This window comes from Microtus ochrogaster, chromosome 5 (genome assembly GCF_000317375.1).
Source record: "Microtus ochrogaster isolate Prairie Vole_2 chromosome 5, MicOch1.0, whole genome shotgun sequence".
Lineage (NCBI taxonomy): Eukaryota > Metazoa > Chordata > Mammalia > Rodentia > Cricetidae > Microtus > Microtus ochrogaster.
The window spans coordinates 90,853,519-90,876,352 of record NC_022012.1 but is presented as its reverse complement, the minus strand read 5'-3'; the positions used below and the strand labels follow the sequence as shown (position 1 = coordinate 90,876,352).

At 47.5% G+C, this 22,834-nt stretch overlaps 1 protein-coding gene across 1 annotated transcript in view; it reads right to left on the bottom strand.

The window, feature by feature from the left end:
- The window catches only part of Itga9 (integrin subunit alpha 9), a 304,511-nt gene that overhangs the window by 120,022 nt on the left and 161,655 nt on the right, over nt 1-22,834 (bottom strand). The window contains exons 18-19 of the mRNA XM_013346639.2: nt 19,271-19,420; nt 6,865-6,941 (exon numbers count right to left, since the gene is read on the bottom strand). Of these exons, the coding sequence (XP_013202093.2) occupies nt 6,865-6,941; nt 19,271-19,420 (227 nt within the window). The remainder of the gene's footprint in view (nt 1-6,864; nt 6,942-19,270; nt 19,421-22,834) is intronic.

Here is a 22,834-nt window from a genome sequence, read left to right as displayed (position 1 = left end):
ACTTCACTACAATCCTACAACCCCTGCATTAACAAGCCCCCTTTCCCCCAACCAGTGCCATTGTCCTTGGCTTCTCAGTCTGCCCTCATTGTCAGCTATGTTCAGAGAGTCCTGTTTGATCACATGCTCCATCAGTCCCCGTCCAAGCCTGCTGCTCTTCATAATTTGTTTTTTTCTCTCTCACAACTACAAGTCTGCCCTGCTGTGGTGAGTCTAGTATTTAGTGGTAAGAGATATAATAATTGGAAAAAAAATCTTAACAGAATGGGAAGATGTGAGGATTCTAGTGGCATTGTTATCTTGGTAAGTCCCTTGCTTGGGGTCCAGTTGTTAGGACAACAGTTCTGTCATCACAATCCTGCTGGAGAGACTCTGACATGACTATCTTTGAAAGCTAAAAAAAACAAATAAAAACTTTTTAGGTAAGCATGGATGGAGTTGGGGGCGGGGAAGCTCAGTGTGTGCATGCAATCAACCCCTCCTGTGGCTGCTATGGTTACTGCCTCGGTCCTCCCTCAGTGTCCTTCTAAGGATCCCTGTTCTCTGCTATCCAGGGAGTAGAAGGTGGAACAATCCCATCATAATCTCAACAGCGGAAGGGCTGCCCATGGACTTCTCCATTGGGGTGAATTCTGCAGTGCATGGACATGGAAGGCAGCCTCAGGGCTTTGAGTCTGACAAAGAATGGGGTCAGTTCTTTGGGTGGCAGACTCCCTCCCATCCCCAGATCAACAACAACAACAACAACAACAGCAACAACCACAGAGAAAGAAACAAAATTCAAGGGGAATTTCCAAGTCATTTTCACCACGATGCAATGGCCATAAAGAAAAGGGGCATTTGTCTAAACGACAGAACACCAGACTTGGGAGCCACCGCCAAGCATTTTCCTTGCCTCTGCCATTCAGGTTTTGCCTTGACCTTAGGTAAATGACTTTCAGACCCCTGGTCAGGCAGCTTTGGCTTTCCCTATAGCATGAGCTCTCAAGCAAGGCTCTTTCCTGAGCCTCAGCACTTCTTCAGGGCAACACAGTCATATTCACCTCCCAACGGTGTTCTGAAGCTGAGGTGGCCAGAAATCACCTACCGAGTGCTCACCACCCATCAGGCACTATTGTTTTTTTGAGACAGGGTATCTCTCTGTAGCCCTGACCATCCCAAAACTCATTCTGTAGGCCAGGCTCATCTCAAACTCATAGAGATCCACCTGCCTTTGCCTTCTGAGCAGTGGGATTAAAGGGCATGCACCTCTACACCTGGTCAACCAGGCACTTTTGGAATCAGTGAAATATATATGAATTTATTAAATACTAAAAATAACCTTTTCTGGTGCTGCAGTTATTTCCCATTTTCAAGATAAGGAGACAAAGTCACATGGGAGCTGATGCCCTATCCAAGTGGCACAGCTGGCAAGATACCACAGAGCTCGTGTGCACACAGAACTTTTTTACTTTTAATTTATGGGTATGGTGTTATGCCTATGTACCTGTGTGTATAACCAATGCATGGCTGGTGCCCAAGGAGACCACAAGAGGGTGTTGGATCCCATAGGACTGGAGCCTCCATGTGGAGCCATCTCTGCAGCCTCACAAGGAAAATTTCATAGGCTACCTAGTGCATAGGAGATGCTCAATAAAGAAAAACACGTCACTTCTGTTCTCAGCTGTGTAGCTGATGATCCTGACCACTGTTGAGAAGGAGAACAATGTGTTCCCAACTGTGGGTGATCTTGAGGTGGGGCAGTCCTCTCTACAAGCTGGTCCTTCATGGGTGGGGTTAGCCACCTTCCAGCTAGCCAGCAGTTCAGGAAAACACACTCTCTCAATCCCCATGAAAGCAATGTCACCATGGTTACAACCAGAGTATAACTATGTGGCTGCGAATGGTTTGGATGTTGCAAACATTCCAGTCTCTTCAAAGCCCTTAATTTTTAATTGGGGTCAGCTGTTAAGGAAGCCGTGACGTATTCCCACTATCCCTGTGGGGTGCATCAAAACCAAGGTTTTCAGCGCAACTGCCACAGCCTATCTTCCTTTCTGTTCTCTTCTTGCAATCATATCTGATGCTTTCGTAGGCACTATGCATACCCTGACAGATGGACGGATTGTCTATGAACGGAACTGGCAGCACTCTTTCATGGAGACTGCCTGAGCAATTTCATCCCTGTTCCCGGGTATTTGTGAATGGCATATCACAGCACCGGGCTCAAACTTGTTAAAGCTCTGGGAGTTTAAATTCAAGAGTTGGATGTCTAAGCGACAAAAAAACCCTACAGAAACACAAGTTCTCCGCAGAGAAAAATAATATCCAATGGCCTGGTTGAGCCCTTCCTGTCTTGAGAGATGAAACAGGAGAAACACCAACTATACCCACGGTCCTGACTGTTCTGGGCGACCCACTCACTCCCCAACATTTCCCATCTACTTTCTTTTAAAAAACTTACAATCACATGTGTGTGTTGGGGGGTTATACACAAATGGAAGTGCCCAAAGAGCAAGAAGGAGACGTCTGGTGCCAAGGAGCTGGAGTTATAGTCAGCTGTGAGCTCGTAACTGAACTTGGTCTCTAAGATCAGTCAACACTCTGATCAGCGATCACATCTCTAGCCCATCCCCCTCCTCCATCTGCCGTAGCATCTTGCACTCAGTCTGCCCAGCCATCACAGGCATCCTTCCCATATTCTTGTGTTTCAGCTTCATGGTGAGAGCACAGAACCCACCACAGCTAGGTTCTAAAGATGAACGCAAGGCCCAAGTTCTAGCCAAGGTACCCTGGTGAAGTTTTCTGGAAGCACCATAGTGGGGATGATCTTGGCAGCCCCAAAGGCTAACTTGCCATGGATGCTGCTGTTCCTGAGACAGTTGGGACCTACGCCTCAGACCTTTTCCAGGCAAGACGGAGTTGAGATGATGGGAAGAGTACCAGGCTCAAAGCTTCTGTGTCACATGCTATTTTTGAATGCAGGGGACCAAGTGACCCTCACCACCCCGATATTTTGTGTCCTGGGCACCTAAGCATGGCTTGCTGCATCCCTGTTAGGGTTAGTCTCCTCCTCTGGGGCTCTCTTATCCTCCTGTCTTCAAAATGAAGCCCCAACTTAAGGGTGTGCTGTAATCCAATTCCTCTGTTTCCTTCTGCTTCATCTTAGGTCTCCCAAGCATCTCCACAAACCTAGATGCCCACAGTCTTCACAGGAGCCCAGATCTCTCTCATACTTCCCTCTACCCAGAGTGCCTCAGTTTTCTCCACTTCCTTTGATATGGAGCTCCTGGAGATGCTTCCTGTAAGAGTCGCTCTTCCCCCCCCCCCACCAGCCCACCCCCTTTTCCTACACCATCACCACCAGCCCACCCCCTCTTCCCGCACCCAGCCCACCCCCACTTCTCACACCATCACCTCCAGCCCACCCCCTTTTCCTACACCATCACCACCAGCCCACCCCCTCTTCCCGCACCATCACCGCCAGCCCATCCCCCCTCCTCACCCCCTCTTCCCACACCATCACCGCCAGCCAGTCTCTTGGGTGGCTCCTGCCCAGACTACACAGACCAGAGAGCAGGACCATCTGCCACTCATCTCTACAACTGCTCACAGTACCTGCTCAAGCAAGAAATGAGTGTGTGCTGCACCCCAGGCAATAACGAATCACAGGTTAGTCAATAACTAAGAAAGATTCCTCTGCCTCAAGGCACTGAACAGACCGAACTCCGTCTAGAGCCTCGTTCCCAGCACGGTTTTCTGGCTGTGTCTTCCCTCGCATGCTGGCTCCCAAGTCTGTGGTTTGGTTTCCTGTATCCACTCATCAGGCTACGGATGGTTGTTTCCCTGAGACCTCCTGTGGAAAACCAGGGGCTTTAAGAGTATCACAAAGGCGTCTTTCATGGAAGAGCTGGCCGTGGGAAGAGACCATAAGACCTATAGGAAAACCCCTCATTCCTAAGGATGGGCACAGAGGTCTAAGGACACTGCTCGGAGTTGCAGAAACCTCACCCAGGTGCCAGGGCTTATGCCTCTGTCTCTGAGGTAATGAAAGTCCAAGAAAGGCCAAAGTCACCCTGAAAGTGTTATGGTTTCAGGATGAGAGACGAGCCTGCCTGGTTCCTTATGGACCACAGTAGATCATGTCATGGCTCACTATCCTTTGCCCCTCTCTATGTTCATGCCCTGTCCCATACATTTTGGAAATCCACTCACTAAAGAGGCAGAGAATATTTTCCAGCCCTTGACTTTGAGTTTGGCCATGGGACATGCTGCAGCAAAGGGAACAAGGCCAAAGTAGCAGTGTCCCAGCTCGGAGCCCAGGCCTGAAGAGCTGTTGCTTCTTAGCACTGGCCCTTAAACAAGTCTGACATTCTTTGAGAAAGACGATTCCCACTCTAGCCCACTGGTCCCAGAGGGACAGTGAAAGGAGAGAATCAAGCTGGGGCAGCCAGGCCTAGAATCTCCCCCTCCTCAAACACATGCATGAAAGCATCTGCCAAGGTATAGTTGAATGCAAGCAACCTTCAGGTGACCTGCACGTGCGTAAGAGGGAATGATTGGCACTTTGTGCCACTAATCTCCCCCTATCCCGCCACGCACGCATGCGTGTGCACACACACACACATACACACATGCACGTGCACAAGTGTGCGAATAAACGCACATGAAGAGGGGAGAAGAGAAATACAACCCTCTGAGTCCATTCAGTGTTCGTGTTACTTATATGTGTATGTGTTCAGTGCTAACCACTTGGACTAGATAACCTATTAGGGGTTTCATACCTGGAGAAAGCCTGAGTCTCCCTCTCTTAGCAGCCATTTATGGCCTACAGCTCTTCACCCTGGGGTGGGGCCTTGTTTGATTGCTTCCATTCACATTGGGATTTGCACTGGTGTTGTCATTGCATGGGTTTTCCTTAGTTGACCTTATCGGTAAGATGTCACAGGTACTACTATCACACCTTGGGTTTTTCTTGTCATGCTTCAACAACACTCCCGAAAGGCCAGCAATCGAAGCAACTTACGCCAAAGTGCCTTCCTGACCACGATCTTTGAGTTTTCCATCTTGCTACACAGAAAGCACAATTCACAAATGGCTAGAGAGAGTGCCAGGACTTTCCTAGCAATGCTTAACCAAGGATCAAGTGGATATTTTCCTACCACATGAGGACTTCTACGATCCAAAGTAAACCTCAGCATTTACAGTCTCGCTCAACATGAAAAGAAACTCATGTATTTTCCCTAAAACGCTTTTTTGGAAGACATACCTAAAATTAAAATGAATGAGCTGATAATTTATGAACCTTCTTTAAAATTGATGTCTCTAACTACCCCGGGAGGCTCTTCTCTCTGTTAAACAGCCCCATTATCCACTCTCTGAGTCTAAAGCAATTTCCTAAGCTTAGGAAAGCATGTGCTACTTGAAGCCACCACTCCTTCCTGAGTAAAACCAGAGGCAATTAGCATCTGAGACGCTGGGAGAAGTGTTCATGTGTGTGCACTGGGTCGGGGGGCTGGCATGCTCCAACTAAAGAAATGGAATCTTAGTGTGGTTTTTCCTTTGATGAATAAAATATTATTAAACACTCAAAATTAAAGTGTGGGGACCAAGGCACAGTGGTCGAAGTGCTTGTCATGCGGATACAAGGACCATCAGTTTGTTTCCAGAGCCCATAGGAAAAGCCAGGCTTGGTGGTCATGCTAGTAATTCTAACACTGTGGAGGAGAGAGACAGGTGACCACAGGGGCTCACCTGGCCAACTTGTCTAGACTAGTCAGTCCATTGTTCTAGGTTCCGAAGGTCATAGTGAGAAAAGCCCGCCCCAGAAAACATGTGCTACGGTTCCTGAAAATGATACATGTAACATTGACTTCTGGATCCACAGGTACACATATGAATGCACTTCCCAACACCTACACACACACAGAAAAGCGACAATGACATAGCACTGCAGCCAGGCATGGTGGGACATATCTGCAATCCCAGCAGTCTAGAGGCTGAGGCAGGTGAGGTGCAGAGGCCAGCCTAGGCTACAGAAGACTTTATCTAAAACAAACATGCAAAAGGACAAAAAGGTCCCAGGGGTGCTTGTCATCACTGGTTCAGGCAGGGCAAGCGCCCTAGGAAACATTTTCCACAGTTCTGTGAATGCCGACAATTGCTTTGAGAAGTGGCTATAATACGTCTTGTGGATGGGGTTCCTGGCTCCAAAGCTAATATAATCTTTCAGAAGGCGTGCTACAAAAGGAAACCATTGTCTGACATGTGGCTGACTCAAGACAAGCACCACCATTCTAAAGCCTACAATGAAAGGCTGGCAAAGGGGAAACAGAAGGCTTTGGTGTGGTTCATCTCTAGCCGTGGGGGATTGGCGGACTATGGGAGGAAGCCCTGAAATAATAAAAGAGACCGCTTGCACTGCCGGGCCTGCTGCCCCCTTCCTTCACCCGTCCTGCTTCAGAGACCATTCCGCTGCTAAAACAGACACCACTGTTAAACGTCAGGGGAAGAGATGAGAGGAATCCTCACATAATACTATCTTAAGTCACATGGGACCAAGCCCAGAGGTCAAATGCTGGCGGTTTCCCATGGTGCAATGTAATACAATGTAATTAATGTCAAGTCCCCTCTCACAAATAAACAAATAAACAGAAATTATCAGGAGCAGTCCATTGTGATTTGGGGTGAAATTGCAAACTGAACCCCAGCTAATCCCTCTGGTAGTATCTGCTATTAAAATTTTGTTTTTAACATATATTCTAAAACCAACTCATAAAATATCCTATACTGCTTACCCTGTTTTGCTTGGGGAAATCTGAACTTCTAGGCTTCTTGGAACAGCATCATGAAAGGAACAGCATCGTGAGAGGAACGGTGACGTACCTGGAAAGCAGTAGTTTCCCCCGAAGCTGGAGGTCGGCCGCGCAGTCCTCAGACCGGCAATTTCTTTCAAAAACTGTCTGTGGGAGAGAGAACAGGAAGGTTGGCACAGAATCTAAATGAATGAATAACGGCCAACTGTCTACTTCTGAACCAGGCTGGTCTCTTCCTCTGAGTCCCCCAGGCTCTCTCTTCACAACCCCAAGAAGCCAGCTCCTTGGCATGTGGAAGGGACTTTCTCAGGGCTCCAGGGAGGCCCAAGGCCATGAGCACATCCCTTCCCTGTTCTCTAATTCTCAGCTTACTGGGTGCTTGTAAAAGCAAGCAGGAAAGGCTAGCGAAATGGCTCAGTTGGTAAGAACACTTCTTGTGCCAATCTTAGGACCTCAGTGTGAATTCCCAGGTCTCTCATGAAAAGCCAGCCATGGCCACACATGACAGGTGCCTTTCAGCCCGAGCTGGTCTAGGAATCTTTCAGATGAGCTCAGATATCAGTGACCAACCCTCGTGTAAAGCATCCTGAGACTTGAGGCTTCTCGGTTCTACATCTTCCCTCTTTGGGAGGAAGAAAGTCTTTCCTTGAACCATTTTCTGCATGTTGAATTACTAGTCCTAGAGGAAATGTCAAAAGGCAATCAAGCCTCCGAGCTGACGATGCAAGAGGACAGGGATATTTTAGCAGCCAGTGGTAAGCAGAAAACATCACTTCTCTCACCAGGGCTGGGCCTCAACAGTCAAAGCCCCACTCAGTGCTGGGGCCTGAAGTTCAGTGTCAAAGCTGGCTTGGGTTCCACAGATCCAGGGATGAACCTGAGTGAGTGTGGGCTGGCCTGTGGAGTTTGGTCACGCAGTGGGGTATTGCACCAGAGTGTGGGCCTGTCTGTGGAGTTTGACCACACAGCAGGTTTGGCCATTGGATGAGGTTGCAACTTCTTCTCCCTAAAGCATAGGAGGATGCAAGCATTTGTCCCTCGCGGTCTCCATCTCTCTGATGTTCTGGTCTATGAGAGCATTCTTGCTGCTCGACAATGGAAAAGTTTCACAACCCCAAGAGCTTTATTGTTGCAGTAGGAGTCAGAAACTGCCCTTCATTAGCTGTAATTTCTCAAGCTTCAAACTCTGTCGAGGACATGCTCAGTTGGCAGGTTTCCTTCCCCTCCCACCAAGCAGAGTTCCAGGTGACTTGTTCTCTTCTCAGACTGTCGGTCCACACGGCTTCTCAGGATGCCAGTGTGGACTCCAGCAAGCCATTGGCTAACAGAGAGTCTAGACTCTACCAGACAGGGCAATTTTGCTCATGGAAAGTCATGATCCCATGCCACATTTCCAAAAGAATAAAGTGTCCTAGCCAACATTCCCTTCCTTGATTATCATGGAAGTCTTGGGGAAAAGAGCAACTTCCTGTGTTCTTTTGGACCCTACAGAAGCAAGGAAAAAAAAAGCCAAATTCCAAAGTGATTTTAATAAATGTTTTCTCTGATGTACCATCACCACCATGGAGGAAACTGGGGAAGAGGGTGTGGGGGCTGTGCAGGTGTCCAAGGTGAGAAGAAAGGAAGGCCCCATGTGCTTTAGGGAAAGGAAAAATGGAGGCACCTTCAACAAGCTGATGGAACTTAGGGGCCATCGTGAGCATGGCCCTACTGAGTCAGCCTTTGACCTGACTTTGCATGGATAATTTTACATTTTTCTCCATTTTTTACATTTGGTCCTCAAAGCCTAGACCCATTTCTAATCATGTATCTTTCACTTCACAGGCAAGTGAGATAGGCGTGGGATGTCCCAATATCAGATGCCTATTTATTATCAACTTGGAGTTTGCTTGTTGTTTAGAACCTTTGTTGTTGTGTGATGACTTCCTTTGTGTTGAGACAGGCTGTGACTCCAAGTCTACTTTCCTGATACAGAGGGATGCTACCCCAGCTTTGCCTCATAAATGCTACCATCCTCAGGTGCACCCGTGATTGAAAATGAACTTTATTTATTTATTTATTATGAGCTTTTTATAGACAGAATGGAATGACCTATGGTAATGGGAAGAGATGGGATTAAAGGTGTAACTGGGAAGAAATGTGGTTGGGAAGACGCTGTGGAATATTACTTCAAGGATGTAAAGATGTGTTACATTTGTTTAGGCTGCATTTGTGTAATGATGTAAAGATAGACTGCTTTGCCTGCCAAAGGCACCTGATTTATATGACAAAAAGCTAAACAGCCAATAGCTAGTCAGGAGAGGGATAAGCTAGGTGGGGCTGGTGGGCAGAGATAATAAGTAGGAGGGGAAATCTTAGGGGAGAGAGAGAAAGAGAAAAAGACAGAGAGAGAGAAAAGGAGAGGAGAGGAGAGGAGAGGAGAGGAGAGGAGAGGCAAGAAGAGAAGAGAAGAGAAGAGAAGAGAAGAGAAGAGAAGAGAAGAGAAGAGAAGAGAAGAGAAGAGAAGAGAAGAGAAGAGAAGAAGGGAGAAAGAGAGGGAGATGCCTGGGGCTAGCCAGTCAGGCAACTGCTAGTCAATCAGACACAGGAAACAGGAAAAGTAGGGCATACAGAATAAAAGAAAGGTAAAAAGCCCCAAGACAAAACATAGATGAAGAAAAATAGGTTAAATTAAGTTGTAAGAGCCAGTGGGACAAGCATAAGATAATGCTGAACATTCAGAACTATTATTAAGTCTCCATGTCTTGATTTGGGAGCTGGTTGGTGGTCCAAGAAAGCCTGTTAGAGGAGGACGGGGGATGGGGAGGGGTGGGATGGGAAGGGGTGGGATGGGAAGAGGAGGTGATGGGAAGGGGTAAGCATGGGAAGGGGAGGGATAGGAAGAGACAGGATCAGAGGTGGCAATTGGAAGAGGTAAGGACTGGGGAAAGAATGAGATCTCAATCCATCTGTCAAGTTTTGGGTCCTGTCCTTCTGACCTCTCTCAAGCCAGCTCTCCCATGCTCCCCCTCTTGGAGACCTTGCATATTTAAGGTGTAAACAAGTGAGCGCCCTGAGATTTCCTCACTGATGGCGAAACAGCCCTAGGTGTGAACCGGCTTCAGGGTAGATGAAGGCGCTTTTCAAGAATCTGCACTGAACATCTCCCAAGCTCCTTCCAATGACATCAACGGCTTTTCCCACAGAGAAGCACAAGTTAATGGCTGCTTCCCTGCCACCCAGCAGGGTCTATGGTGATTGTGAAAGTCGTTACCATGTGACTTTCCAAGCCAACTCCATAAAAAGCAACAGAGCTTTCTCCTAGTTGTTTGTTCTTGGAACTTAGCTTTTCTGAGCCAAGGATACCCCAGCTTTCTGTAAAGAGGTCCCCATGTGATCAGGCTGTCATGGGAGTGGGACTCTCAGGGACCTCAGAGCCCCCGATCAGAACCCAGTAGACATGAACTCTGTGCAGAGAGATGAGGTGGCTTGACCGAGGCCTGCCAAATGGAAAATTCATGAACAAATCCACCATTTCCCTCATTTTCCTCTCTGTTATTGATATTTAGTTTCATTCCATTGTGATCAGAAAACATATTTGGTATGAGTTCAAGCTTTGTTAAGATTTATGATTTGTGACGATTTATATCTTCATGCGCATTCTTCCCTGGAGAACATTCCTTGTGCATTGGAGAAGAGTGTGCGATCTTCTGTCATTGGGTAGAACATTCTGTGCACATCCATGGGTCCTGCTGGTCTCCAGTGCTCTTCAACCCCTGCTTCCTTGTTGCTGTGATCGTTTGAATTAGAATGATCCTCATAGGCCATCTGAATGTTTGGTTCCCAGTTGGTGGACTGTTTAGGAAGGATTAGGAGCTGTGGCCTTGTTGGAAGAGGTGTGCCACTGAGGATGGGTGTTGAGGTCTCAAAAGCCCACAGCAGTTCCCATCTCCGTCTCTTTCTGCCTAGTGCTTGAGGGTCAGATTTAAGCTCTCAGCTGCTGCTCCAGCACCATGTCTGCTTGCCCACTGCCATGTTTTCTGCCATGGTGGCATGGACTCATCCTCTGACACTGTAAGCAAGCCCCTAATTAAATGCTTTCTTTTCTAAGTTGCCTTGATGGTGTCTTGTTATAGCAACAGAACAGTGCCTAAGAACTTCTTCTGTGTGTAGTCTCTATTCATCAGTGAAAGTAAGGCACCAGGATTGAGTCCTGCATTCCTGTCAAGGTCTCCTTACAGAGCTGCCAATAATTGTTTTACACATATAATTTACTGGTGTTGGGAGCTTACACGTTGATAATGCTTCTGTTACTTTTATTACTATGTAAAGATCTTCGCCCTCAGAGGCAGTTCTTGCCCTTAAAGTCTACTTTAAGTTCACATGTGTGAGCCACTCTTGCTTTCTTCTGGTCAGTGTTCAACATATGTTTTCCTACCTTTCTGTACACTTGTTGGTCACAAGTGAGATCCTGGTAGACAGTTTGACTATCTGTATATGTTTAACACACTCCATCATTTCATATCTTTTTACTTGCAGGAATTTAGTCTGTTTACAGTAGTTAAAGATAAGATTACTGTCTTTTATTAACATGTATGTGTGTTAGTACATGGATGTATGCATGTTCACATGTATATGTATGTTGAAGAGTTGATTATACTTCCATGCTTATTACAGCACTGTTTACAACAGTGACAATACGGAAACAACCTATCAACAGGTAAATTTAAAAAGAAATGACTCAACATACAGACATTCCTCAACTCCTAACGGGAGCCAAATTCCTCAGTGGCTTCCCGTGTAGCAATAGATTTAACAATCTATTACCAATCTAATAGCCTTCCTTAAGTAGGTGTGGTGGTTTGAAAGGAAATGGCCCCCAAAGGGAGTGGCACTATTAGGAGGTGTGACCTTGTTGGAGTAGGTGTGGTCTGGTTGAAGGAAGCCTGTCACGGGTTTTGAGGTCTCATTTTTGCTTAAGCCATGCCCAATGAGACAGACCACTCCCTGATGCCTATGAGTCAAGATGTAGGATTCTCAGCTCCATCACTATGTCAGCCTACACTCCACCATGACTCACCATGATGACAATGGACTGAACCTGTGAACTGTAAGCCACCACAATTAAGTGTTTTCCTTTATAAGAGTTGCCACGGTCATGGCGTCTCTTCACAGCAACAGAAACCCTAAGGCAGTCAGGAACATTAAAGACAGGAGTGGGAGGCACAGTTTAAAACCCTAGCAGAGTCAAGCCCCTTAGTAAACTGGGAAAGCAGCTGCTTTAAGGCTAAATTAAATGGGATGTACAATTAAATCAAGAGACCTGTGCCCAACACTAGTGAGCGGTCTTGTGTGTGTGTGTGTGTGTGTGTGTGTGTGTGTGTGTGTGTGTACACGCGCACACACGTCTACCCATGTGTATGCTGAGGTTGAAATCCGATTCCTGTGCCTGGACCTGGATGAATCTCTTCTGGGAAAATGGCCAATTTGTTTCCTCGGAATTGACTCTGGGAGGCAGGAGTGTTGGCACACTGCGGCTTCAACATGCTGGATGAGGGCAGTTTCCAGGAATAAAGAAAACTTCTTAGCCTGAAGCACAGAGAGGATGGCCCCTCCAGATGTTCTTTAAGGTAATGGCCCCCTCCAGATGTTCTTTAAGGTAATGGCCCCCTCCAGATGTTCTTCCCAGGGAACAATCCTAACAGCCGTAAGCTTGGGCCCTGAGAAACTTCTCCAGTTACTTCTACCTGTCCCCAAAGTCTTCTGGGAAAACCCAAGTGCGGTATGTCGATGAGACTGCCAAACCCAGCTTGGCTGCAGTCTTCCCCTTGCCCGCTAGCCTCTACCTGCGGGGCTGCACAGTCCCGCCTGCTCAGCTCCCCGGAGGCAGCTTTCCTAGCCATGAGAGAGGATCCCATTTCTCCTGGTTGCAGGAAGCTAACACCTCTTTCAGGAGATAATCACTTCCTGCCTAGGGCTTCTGATGGCTGAGGACCAGCACCCAATAGCCAGGTTTCTGTACTGGCTTCTTCGTCACCCTGCACTTCACCTTGGATACTTCTGCGGATTACACATGCGTTCAGGAAACCCTTTTTCTTATTTCTCACTGAATTCTTACCTTTTTTTTTTTTAAAAAAAAAAAAAGATGGGGCTAGCAATTTTTGGCCAATGCGAATGAGATAGGACATCTCTGAGCCTGTGGCCATTGTGGTCTCTCTTATAACGGCTCATAGTTGCATTGTGCAGTAAACTGGCTGTGGACATGTGGAAGGGATGGGCATGGGTGTATGCTGACAGCCTTTTTCTGTTTTCATGTGTGTGGGCATACATGCGGAGGTTGGTGTTGGGAGTAATCTTCGGTCATTCTTTTACCTATTTATTCTTTGAGGCAAGGTCTCTTGATAAACCTAAACTACAATGCTTGGTCTCCCCAGACAGCTTGTTCAGCCTTTGAGGGCTGGAAGTACAGGTGGGCTCCCAATCCCATCCAGAATCTATGTGGGTTCTCGGGGTCTGAACTGTGTTTCTCAAGCTCGTGCAGTAAGCTCTTTGAGCTACCCCCTCAGCCACTCCCATGGCACTCAGACTTACACTCGACTCTAGGCCATGGCTTGTTGACTCCTGATATATCTATTGAGGTAATGAATTCTTCACCACCTTTGGGCTTGGGTTTGGAGACAGATGAATCTGGTTCTAATGGCACCTCCCTTTGAGTCAGAGCTGTGTGAGCTTTTCCCATGGTGCTAATGGGGACATGGGACGCAGGGGCAGGAAACTCAGTGTGTGTGCCCCAGATGCTCAGGCCTTGAGGGACCCATTTCTACCATCATATCCATATGAGAAAAATCTTCTCTCCTCAAGTTACAGGATGGATGAATCTTAAATGGGTCTGTTAGGATCCAAGAAGGGCCAGTTTCTCAGACATGGTGATACTTGCTTTAAATTCAACTGCAATTATGTAAATGGACTGTACACTGTAAATATGGTTACTAAGGCAACCAAGTCCCAGGATGAAGCCTTTGAAAAGTACGATGATTGGGTTGGGTGGGAGTAAATGTGTTTCAAATTCCATCCAAGGGGACTAATCAAGAAGGCTCTATTTAAGGGAAAAGAAGCAAGATGTATTCCAGTATGCAGTGGGACTTCACAGTGGCTGTCTGCCTCATATGGCAGCACCCCGTAAGTGACATTTATGGCCTGGCATTCCTCCTCCAGGTGTGACAGCTCCAGGTACAAGAGGCCCCATCCATTTGCCATTTGCATATGAACCCATGACACCTGGTGTCTTAATCATTGTTCTCCTGATGTGAAGAGACACCACCATAGCTAAGGTATTCAACTGGGGGCTGGCTTACAGTTTCAGAGGTTTAGTTCATTATCATGGTGGCAGGGAGCATGGTGCATGCAGGGTGCTGGAGTAGTGGGTGAGAGCTACATCTTGATCCATGGGCAGAGAGAAAGAGAGAAAATGGGGCTTTTGAGACCTCAAAGCCCACTCTCAGGGACTCACTTCCTCCAGCAAGACCACACCTCCTCTAACAAGGCTACACCCAGTCTAACAAGACCAGAGCCCCAATCCTTCTCAAGTAATGCTATTTCCTGATGGCTAAGCATTCAATGATATGAACCTATGGGGGGCATTATTCAAACAAACACATCTGACATGGTATTTAGTATTTTAAAAATGGGTCTAGTTGCCCTAACCTGAGAGTAGTTTTCTCCATCTCAATTCTGTTTGTATTTTATTTTAACAAAACCCACAGTAGCCTTTTGTAAGGGGTGTTGTAAGAGACAGGGTAGTCACGGGAATTTCAGTCCTACTTCTCCTATGCCCAGATGGAGGAAGGTTGCTTTTAGTTTTGCTATTGCTGTTTTGTTTTGAGACAGGGTCTCACTATAGAGCCTGGACTGACACATAACTCTATGGAGAACAGGTTGGCCTGGAACTCTCTATGTAGACCAGGAGGCTTTGAACTCACAAAAATCTGCCTGAGTGTTGGGATTACAAGTGTGTACTACCACACAGGACCAATGACAGAATCTTCTCAGCCTGGCTTGAACTTTCTCTGTAGCTAAGGATGGCCTTGAACTGTTATTCCTCTTGCCTCCGGCTCCGAGGGCTGGGGTTCTAGGCATGTACCCGCTACACTGAGTTTACACTGTACTGGGGAGTGAACCCAGGTATCAGTTCATTCTAGGCAAGTACTCTAACTACCGGGCTCCACCAACCCCAGTGTTGATCTCTTTCTGCGTTGGTCACCTCTTCATCGCTGTGACAAAGCACCAGAGAGGAATGGCATGACACAGCCAGCATCTTCTCTCTCGCCATCTCTATTCCCTCTACTTTGTGTTTTGAAAAATAGACTCAGAAGCGCACACACATCCCATGGCAGAAGCCGCTGTGAATCACTGGGCACACACTGGCCAAGGATGGATCCCCAGAGGGGCTCACAGTATATCCCATTTCATTAAACAGCCTTGCGGAATGACATAGGCCTTTGTTCCTTTACAAGGGCTTTACCAATGGAGACACTGGGCCAGGTTTTGAGGTAGGTGTTGGGAATTCATAGCTAATGTGGGAAGACAGATATCTGCATTTGCCGGGCTCCGCTCTAGTGTGGGAAGCATATAAGTGACTGTCAGAATCCACCGTGGCGGGGCTCACGGAAAAGCCAAACAGGCAGCTGAGTTGGGAGAACTGAGAGATGGTTCTCTGATCTGAGGTAGCAACATTCATGCTGAAACCTCAAACACACAGGCTGGCCTTGAGAGATGAGCAGTGTGGAAATGTTCACAGAAGAGGGGTCAGCAGGGCCCAAGGCAAGAAGAACCTGGTAGGTTCAAGAATGGCTGGAATGCGGTATGTGGGTGACCCTGGAGAGTGCTGGGGATGGGACACCATCTTGCAGAGTCCTGGGACTCTAAGAGGAAAGCCTTGGGAGGATTACTCAGGGACACAGGTGCGAGGCCCAGGTGAGGTGACAAGCCACATGGCCTGGCCTGGGAGGATGAGGACAGGCAGACAGGGAGGAAAGAGTGTACGGTTTATGTATTATTTGAGCTTGTGGTGACAGAGACGGTTCCTGAGTTCTGGTTAAAATCAGCTCTGCTTCCTGGAGTGGCCCTCGCTAGCAGCGCACTGTTCTTCCCTTTGAACAGAGCCGTGAACAGAGCCAACATCTGGAGGACACATGGAGGGATGGCAGAGATCATTAAACTGACTCAATTTTGTTGATTTTCATAATCAGGCAAAGAAGAAAAAGCAAGAACCGCTTCCCTAGAAAGAGTCTCAGGCTCCTGGACAATCCTTCCAATCTAAGAACAATATTTTTCTTTTATTTTAATTTCACCCGGAGAATGACATGACTGAAAACGTAAGCCTGTCTGCTCCACCACATCCGTCCCACACTGCATGCTCGGAAGGGAAAAGCAGTTACCTACGTCTGTTCATCTTCATCGTGGTGATTATTTCTGTGTCTCTAGGAAGCATATTGATATGATGGCTTTATTTACCAGATTAAGGTGTTAGCCCACTGGATTCCTTACCACAGGTAAGGGGTGATGGCTCCCTCCCATCCGTCCCAACTAACAGACAAACCACTACTCTTTGCTCTTTTCCTACTGTGGAAACTGGCTGTGTCAGGCTCAGTGGTCAGATGATCAAAACACATGCTAGCCCATCTCTGATGTCGTTTCTGCTTTAGTGTGAACTCCCTTTTCCTTTGTCAATGTTAAATTTCATGTGTGTAGGCACACTCACGTGTGGGGGGGGTGTAGGGATGCTCACATGGGGGGGGGGGCTCACGGTTGACCAGGGGAAATTTTCATGTGTGTAGGCATTTGTGTGGGGGGTGCGTAGGGATGCTTGCATGTGGCGGCTCCAGGTTGACCTGGACAGTTATCCTTGATTACTCTTATACCTTATATATGAGGCAGTGTGTCTTAATCAAACCTGGAGCTCACTGATACGGCTAGTCTCTCCAGCCAGCTTGCTCTGGGGATCCCATCCACCTTCTCACGATTGCATGGCAAATCCTTCAGTCACTAAATCATCTTCTTTACTTTTGAATTTTCTTACATGATCCTGAGAACAACTGGGGTTGTTAGCATGGGGGCCACTGAGGCCAGTATTCTATTACTGACCTCTGCAGTCGTAAGTAATGGACAGCTATTTTTTTTTTTTTTTGTTTCATAGGGTTCTGCCGTCTCTCTTGGCTTACTAATTTAAAAGAGCTATTAAGAGATTAGGATATTAAGAGAACTATTACCCGTTTACATCTGCCTAGTCAATCTGATGACATCTGTGTTTTATGCTGTACTGTAGCTCTGATTGTGGCTTGGCAGCAGAGACTGAAGCCTGTAAGTAGTGTTCATGTTGTTATGTCTACACGATTCCACAGCAGGGTCCAGGTCTGGAGTGCGTGTCCTCCACAGGGGCCAAGCTGAATTCAGGAATATGTGACTTTAACATATAGAGAATCACCTTCTATCCAGGCCCTTATCTTCCTTATACTCTCCCATTCACTCCCTATCCAGTTTAAATTTCTTTGTATTTGAGCCATGGCATTACTGAGCATGTGGCTTTTAAAGATTTTTATTATTTGTGTGTGTGTGTGTGTGTGTGTGTGTGTGTGTGTGTGTGTGTGTGTGTGTGTGTATGTATGTGCACATGTGTGCAGGTGCTCTCAGAGGCCAGGAAAGGGGACAGAATCCCTGAGGCTGGAGCTACAGGTGTTTGTGAAGCAAATGCCTTCACTCTGAGAAAGCTTTTTACAGTCTCCGACAGGGTGTGGTGACAGCCACCTGTTTCCCACCACTTCTCAGCCCAGAGGCTGAGGCAGGAGGACCACGAGTTAGAGGCCAGGTTATGCTACATACAAGTCTGAAGGTCAGTCTGGGCTATGCAATAAGACCCTGTGTCAAAAAACAAAATAAAAATTTATCATCTCTTTTATTCCCTGAATAGCCTTTCACCTTCTAAGTCAAGTATTTTGTTTAATTTCATTTCAATTGGCCTTTCTTTTTTATGTCCACATTTCCTCCAAACTCAGTTTTTCTTGGTTGCCAATTCATGCTAAGGGCAAATCACCGATCGACAGGTCTATAGACACGTTAGGTGGAAGGCAGGATGGGAGCCTGGGAGCAGGGATTCCTCTGGGAAGACTGGCTCATACTCATAGCTCAAACAGTTCCACTGTTAGCCAGCTCTTCAGACACAATGCACATCATCTTTCTGGCTGATGCCTGCCAATTAATTAACCTGGAGTGACCGAGAATGACATTTTGATACCAGTCTTCCCCTGTATCTCTGGCTCAGATAAGATCATTGGCTGTCCTAGCCCATAAAGGTTTTAAGATGTTCTTCATCCACTTCCATTCTCGGATCCTGTAGGAATGAGGGTTAGGTCCAGGGAAAGCCGGCTCAGAGCTAGCGACACTGACTAGAGCTAGCAAGTATTTCCCTGCTCAGGACGGAGGCTCGGCAGACACAAAGGACACTGAGATGAATCCTAACTCACCAAGTGCTGACCTCACGATACAAATGCGAACAGATTTTTTTTTTTTTTTTGGATAGCAAGATTTCCTCTTAGGGAGCACAGCAACACTAGGACTAGGGATCTACTACTAGGGGTTACAGAATTTATTATGAATGCCTGCTCCTGTGTGCCTGGTTCCTGTGGAAGTCAGAAAAGAACATCCGATCCTCTGAAACAGGAGTTATAGGTGACTGTGAGCCACTGTGTGGGTGCTGGGAATTGAACCCAGGTCCAGTGCTCTTAACAGCTGAGCCATCTCTCCAGTCTCTAGCCTCCAGAGTGTCTGATTCTTTTTTTTTCTTCAAGATTTATTTATGTATTATACATGCAGTGTTCTGCCTGCATGTATGCCTGCAAGTCAGAAGAGGGCACCAGATCTCATTATAGATGGTTGTGAGCCACCATGGAGATGATGGGACCTGAACTCAGAACCTTTGGAGGAGCAGCCAGTGCTCTTAACCACTGACTCATCTCTCCAGCCCCTGATTCTTAATACAGAAGGCATCTTACTGCCTTCTCTTCTCCCTGGTGTCTTATTCTGTGTCCAAGAGACCAGCAAAGCTTGCAGGCCACCCTTCCCACTGTGCTTTAAAAGGGAGGCTCATGCTTTAAAACAAAAGGAAGCCTTGCCCAGAAGTGTGTGTGTGTGTGTGTATGTGTAGTGTGTGTATGTGTGTAGTGTGTGTGTATGTGTGTAGTGTGTGTGTATGTGTGTAGTGTGTATGTGTGTGCATGTGTGTGTGTCTGTGCGTGTGTAGTGTGTGTGTGTAAGTAGAGAAAGCTAGTTGAGTGCTGACCATGAATACATATACTCATATTCTCTCTCTCTCCCCTCCCCAACCTCTCTGCTGATCATGGTGGCTTGTCACTCTCTGCAGTGATACTGTGACCTAGAACAGAGGGCTACAGTCAACCCTTGCTCCCTAAGTTGATTTCTGCCAGGACAGAACAGATTCTAACCTGATTCTTCTGGGCGATCTTCTGTCCCTTCTTCCAGCGTAGCACTGGGGTCAGATCCGGCAGTTCCCGCTCCTCTTCACCAGTCTCCTGTGCAGCCAGGCTGTAGGCAGCTTCGAACACGATGGGGCTGATGACATCCTGGACCCTCCGCTGCAACCGCAAACAAGGAGGAGCATGAATGGTGAGCATCTGTGGATGTCGGGGCAGCATCCCGCCAAGCACAGACTGGCCTGTGGGGCTGCTCACCTCAGGTGGTCCTCACACCACCCTCACAAGCTGAGACATCACCGCTTTCGTCTTGTAGGCAAGGTAAGTGAGACCCAGGGCAAACATCGGCTTGTCCTGGTCTTTATGGACAGGCAGGGATTTCTCAGCTTACCTTGTATGGTACTAAATCATCTTCTCCAGAGCATATGGAAGACATTATCTAATTCGTCACCCATGTGTGCTTAGATGCTAGTTGGTGGCTGGGACAGCATCCGTACTTGACGTTAACCCCTTTTGCGCTGAGATTACAGTTTTGTATCCGGGCAGGGCACCCAAAAACACTGATGTGAATGGTTTCTGAGGCAGGTTAGCCATCTATGTAGTCAGATGCACACTCTGCGCTCATTCTTCTAGAATTTCAAGGATTTTAAGGCCCCAGGAAATGTTCTACTGGTAGCCACAAGAGGGGCAGGAAAGCTGTGTTAGGAAATCTCAAAGCCCCACTCCCTGTGACACACTTTCTGCATTAAGGCTGCATCTCCTAAACATTCCCAAACAGCATCGCTGACTGGAGACCAAGTTCAAATACAGGAGCCTATAGAGGACATTTCTCATTCCATTCACTAAGGAGGGAAGAGAAGAGAAGACACACGGTCTAACAAGATGCCAGATCCATGCTATGGCTTCTAGAAATGAACAGCACACTCCATGCCCTACCACCACACAAGAAAGGACCCAGGAAGGGACAAGGCTCAGTTCCACAGGACACAGGCCTGGTAACGACTCTGACCTTTTCAACTTGTAAGTTCATGATCTTTCTGCGTAGTGACACTGCCTCTGGGTGACGCAAGGCTCCACGTCCTCACAGGTGAGAATTAGAGGCGAGAGTTGTCAGTAGTCTTACATCAAGGGCCAGCACATCATCTGGGGTGGTCTTCCTTAGCATATTAAGGCTAAGAAGATCATCACCCACAGCCAGGTCTCTCTGCTCTGTGTCCACCGCGGGGAGCATACATGTGTGGCACAGGAAACTGAGAAACACCTTATAAAAAACAAGAGAAGCTGGATAGGCAAGGGAGGCCGCCCATCCTAGGAGGCCTGAACACACAGCCCATGAATCCACACTAGTCACTATTCTCTAGGAAGTTTGGAGGAGTTCGGATCGGAGTCTCATTGTGTTCAAAATGGTAGAATGGTCCAAATGTCCCAGGAAGCACCCAGAAGAGAGCTTTCTCCAATGCTTTGTGATAGCCAGTCTCCTCTCACAGAGGCAACCAGGGCAGCCCTTGGGGACAACTGGGGACAGACTCTCACCCAGTATGAGAGAACACAAGCCAAGCATCTTGGCTCTCCAATGTCACTGCCATCTCTGTGCTCAGCATGCAGCCTAGGCGATGTCAGAGTCCTTTGTAAGGATGCCCAGCTGTCACTAAAAGGAGAACAATTGGGTGAAAACATGATTTCACAGCGAAGGGAAGCGGCCAGCCCAAAGTCTATGGCAGAGTTCGCAGGATGGAATCTGGGCTCCCTGGGAGTGGGGCAGTCTGCCTAATAAGTGGAGGTGCACCAAAATAAAGCCAGGTTAAACAGTATCTTACGGTCTTGTTTGTCGATTCTGTTTTTGCTTTAGTTGTGTCTGAAAAGTGGAAAGCAGTCCCAGGTTTAAGGGACCACAGTACCCCGTGTTTTCTCACAGGTCTCTTTATGATAGGGTGTTGAGTGGAACAGACTCAAAGGTGCTGGATGCCAGAGAATTCCTGGGACAGTTCTGGGAAGGACGCAGTGGTACCGCGTAGGATGAGATGGGAGGTGGATGTGGCAGATGGGAGGTAGGGCGTGGAAGGCACAGCAAAGGGATACAGGGCACATCAGAAGCTGATGCCTGGACAAGAAGGAGACAATGTACAATTGTGTTCAGTAAAAAGTCCACCTGGGAAAAGATTCAATTCCTCAGCCTAACATGATAAAAACCCAGGACCTCTGCAGCAAAGTGATGGAGGTACCTTAGGTAAAGGGTTTCTAGAGAGTTCTCTGGAACGAAGACGTCTTAGAGCAGATCTTTAAGACCTGCGATCTTCCCAGGAGCAAGCCATGCACCTCAGATCCAGATGCCCCCAGCCTGCTGACTCTAACCGGAATTCAAAGATGGTGGATGGTATGGAGAAGAGCAGGGGAGCAGATGCCAAATTGACACATTTGTAAACGCACTCTTTGTGTTTCTTTGGGGCTGGTTAACTATTTCAAGGTTTTACACTAAATATTACATGTTAAAGTAAGTCCATGACACTGTTATTCTGGGCACAGGGGAAGATGAGGGTGGGGGAGGGGCAGCAATCTCTTCAAGTTTCCGGACTGCCTGTTTATTTCAGAGCCTTCCCCAAGCTCTGAGTTGACCTTGTTCTACTGAATCCTCACAACATCTGGTGGGTAGATTTCTGCTCACCTTTTACAGAGAGGGTAACCGAGACCCAGGTGCTCAAACAAACTGTCCCTCTATCCCAAAGCTGGTTATGTGGTAGAACCAGACTTCTTGGAACCAAGAGCAAAATGGATTCTCTTGCTGACCATTAAATGCTTCAGTTGTGAAGGTATGTAGCTGGTTCTATGTAGCTGGTTCGGATTGGCTTTAAATTTGTGATATAGTACAATCAGACCTCAACCCTGTGATGCCCCTGCCTCAGTCGCCTGAGTGCTGCAATCACAGGTAGGTGTGTGCAAATGCCTAGCTCATAACATTTTATTTAAAAACCATTCAGATCACATTAGGTTCCTCCTTTAAAAAAAAAATGCCTTGCTCTGGGGCTTAGGAGATGGTTTGATGGAGAAGCTGCTCCTGCAAGCCTGAAGACTGGCATGTTGGGGTGCAGTTGTAACCCTTGTGCAGGGGAGGTGGAGACAGGCAGGTCCTGGGGGCTTCAGGGTGACAGTCTAGGCAAAGTGGCAAGCCACGAGTCCTGCGAGGATCTTGCCTCGAAAGGAAGGCCGAGGATGATAGAGGACAACAACCCCACCAAACACTGGCTTCCATGGTCGAGCACCCGATACATGCACAGGAACACAACCCCCCCCAACTCCCCTCCCCCAAAAGATGAATGAATGATTGGTAGCTAGGATATAAGGACACGGAGTGAGGGTGTTTCCACGTGTGACCACACATTGTGGCCGCCAAGGAGAAAGATCTTAGTCACACGTGTCTGAGTTTGGACCACGGATACAAGGGGACATCGAGGTAGGTAGATGCTATTCTCTGGCAACAGCTGCCTGAGCCCTGAGTTTGAAAAGCAGCTTCTTGTTTCATCTCTCAGTAGCTTGGAGCAGCAAAGAACTCAAACCACATCGGAAAGGTGGGCGGAGGCA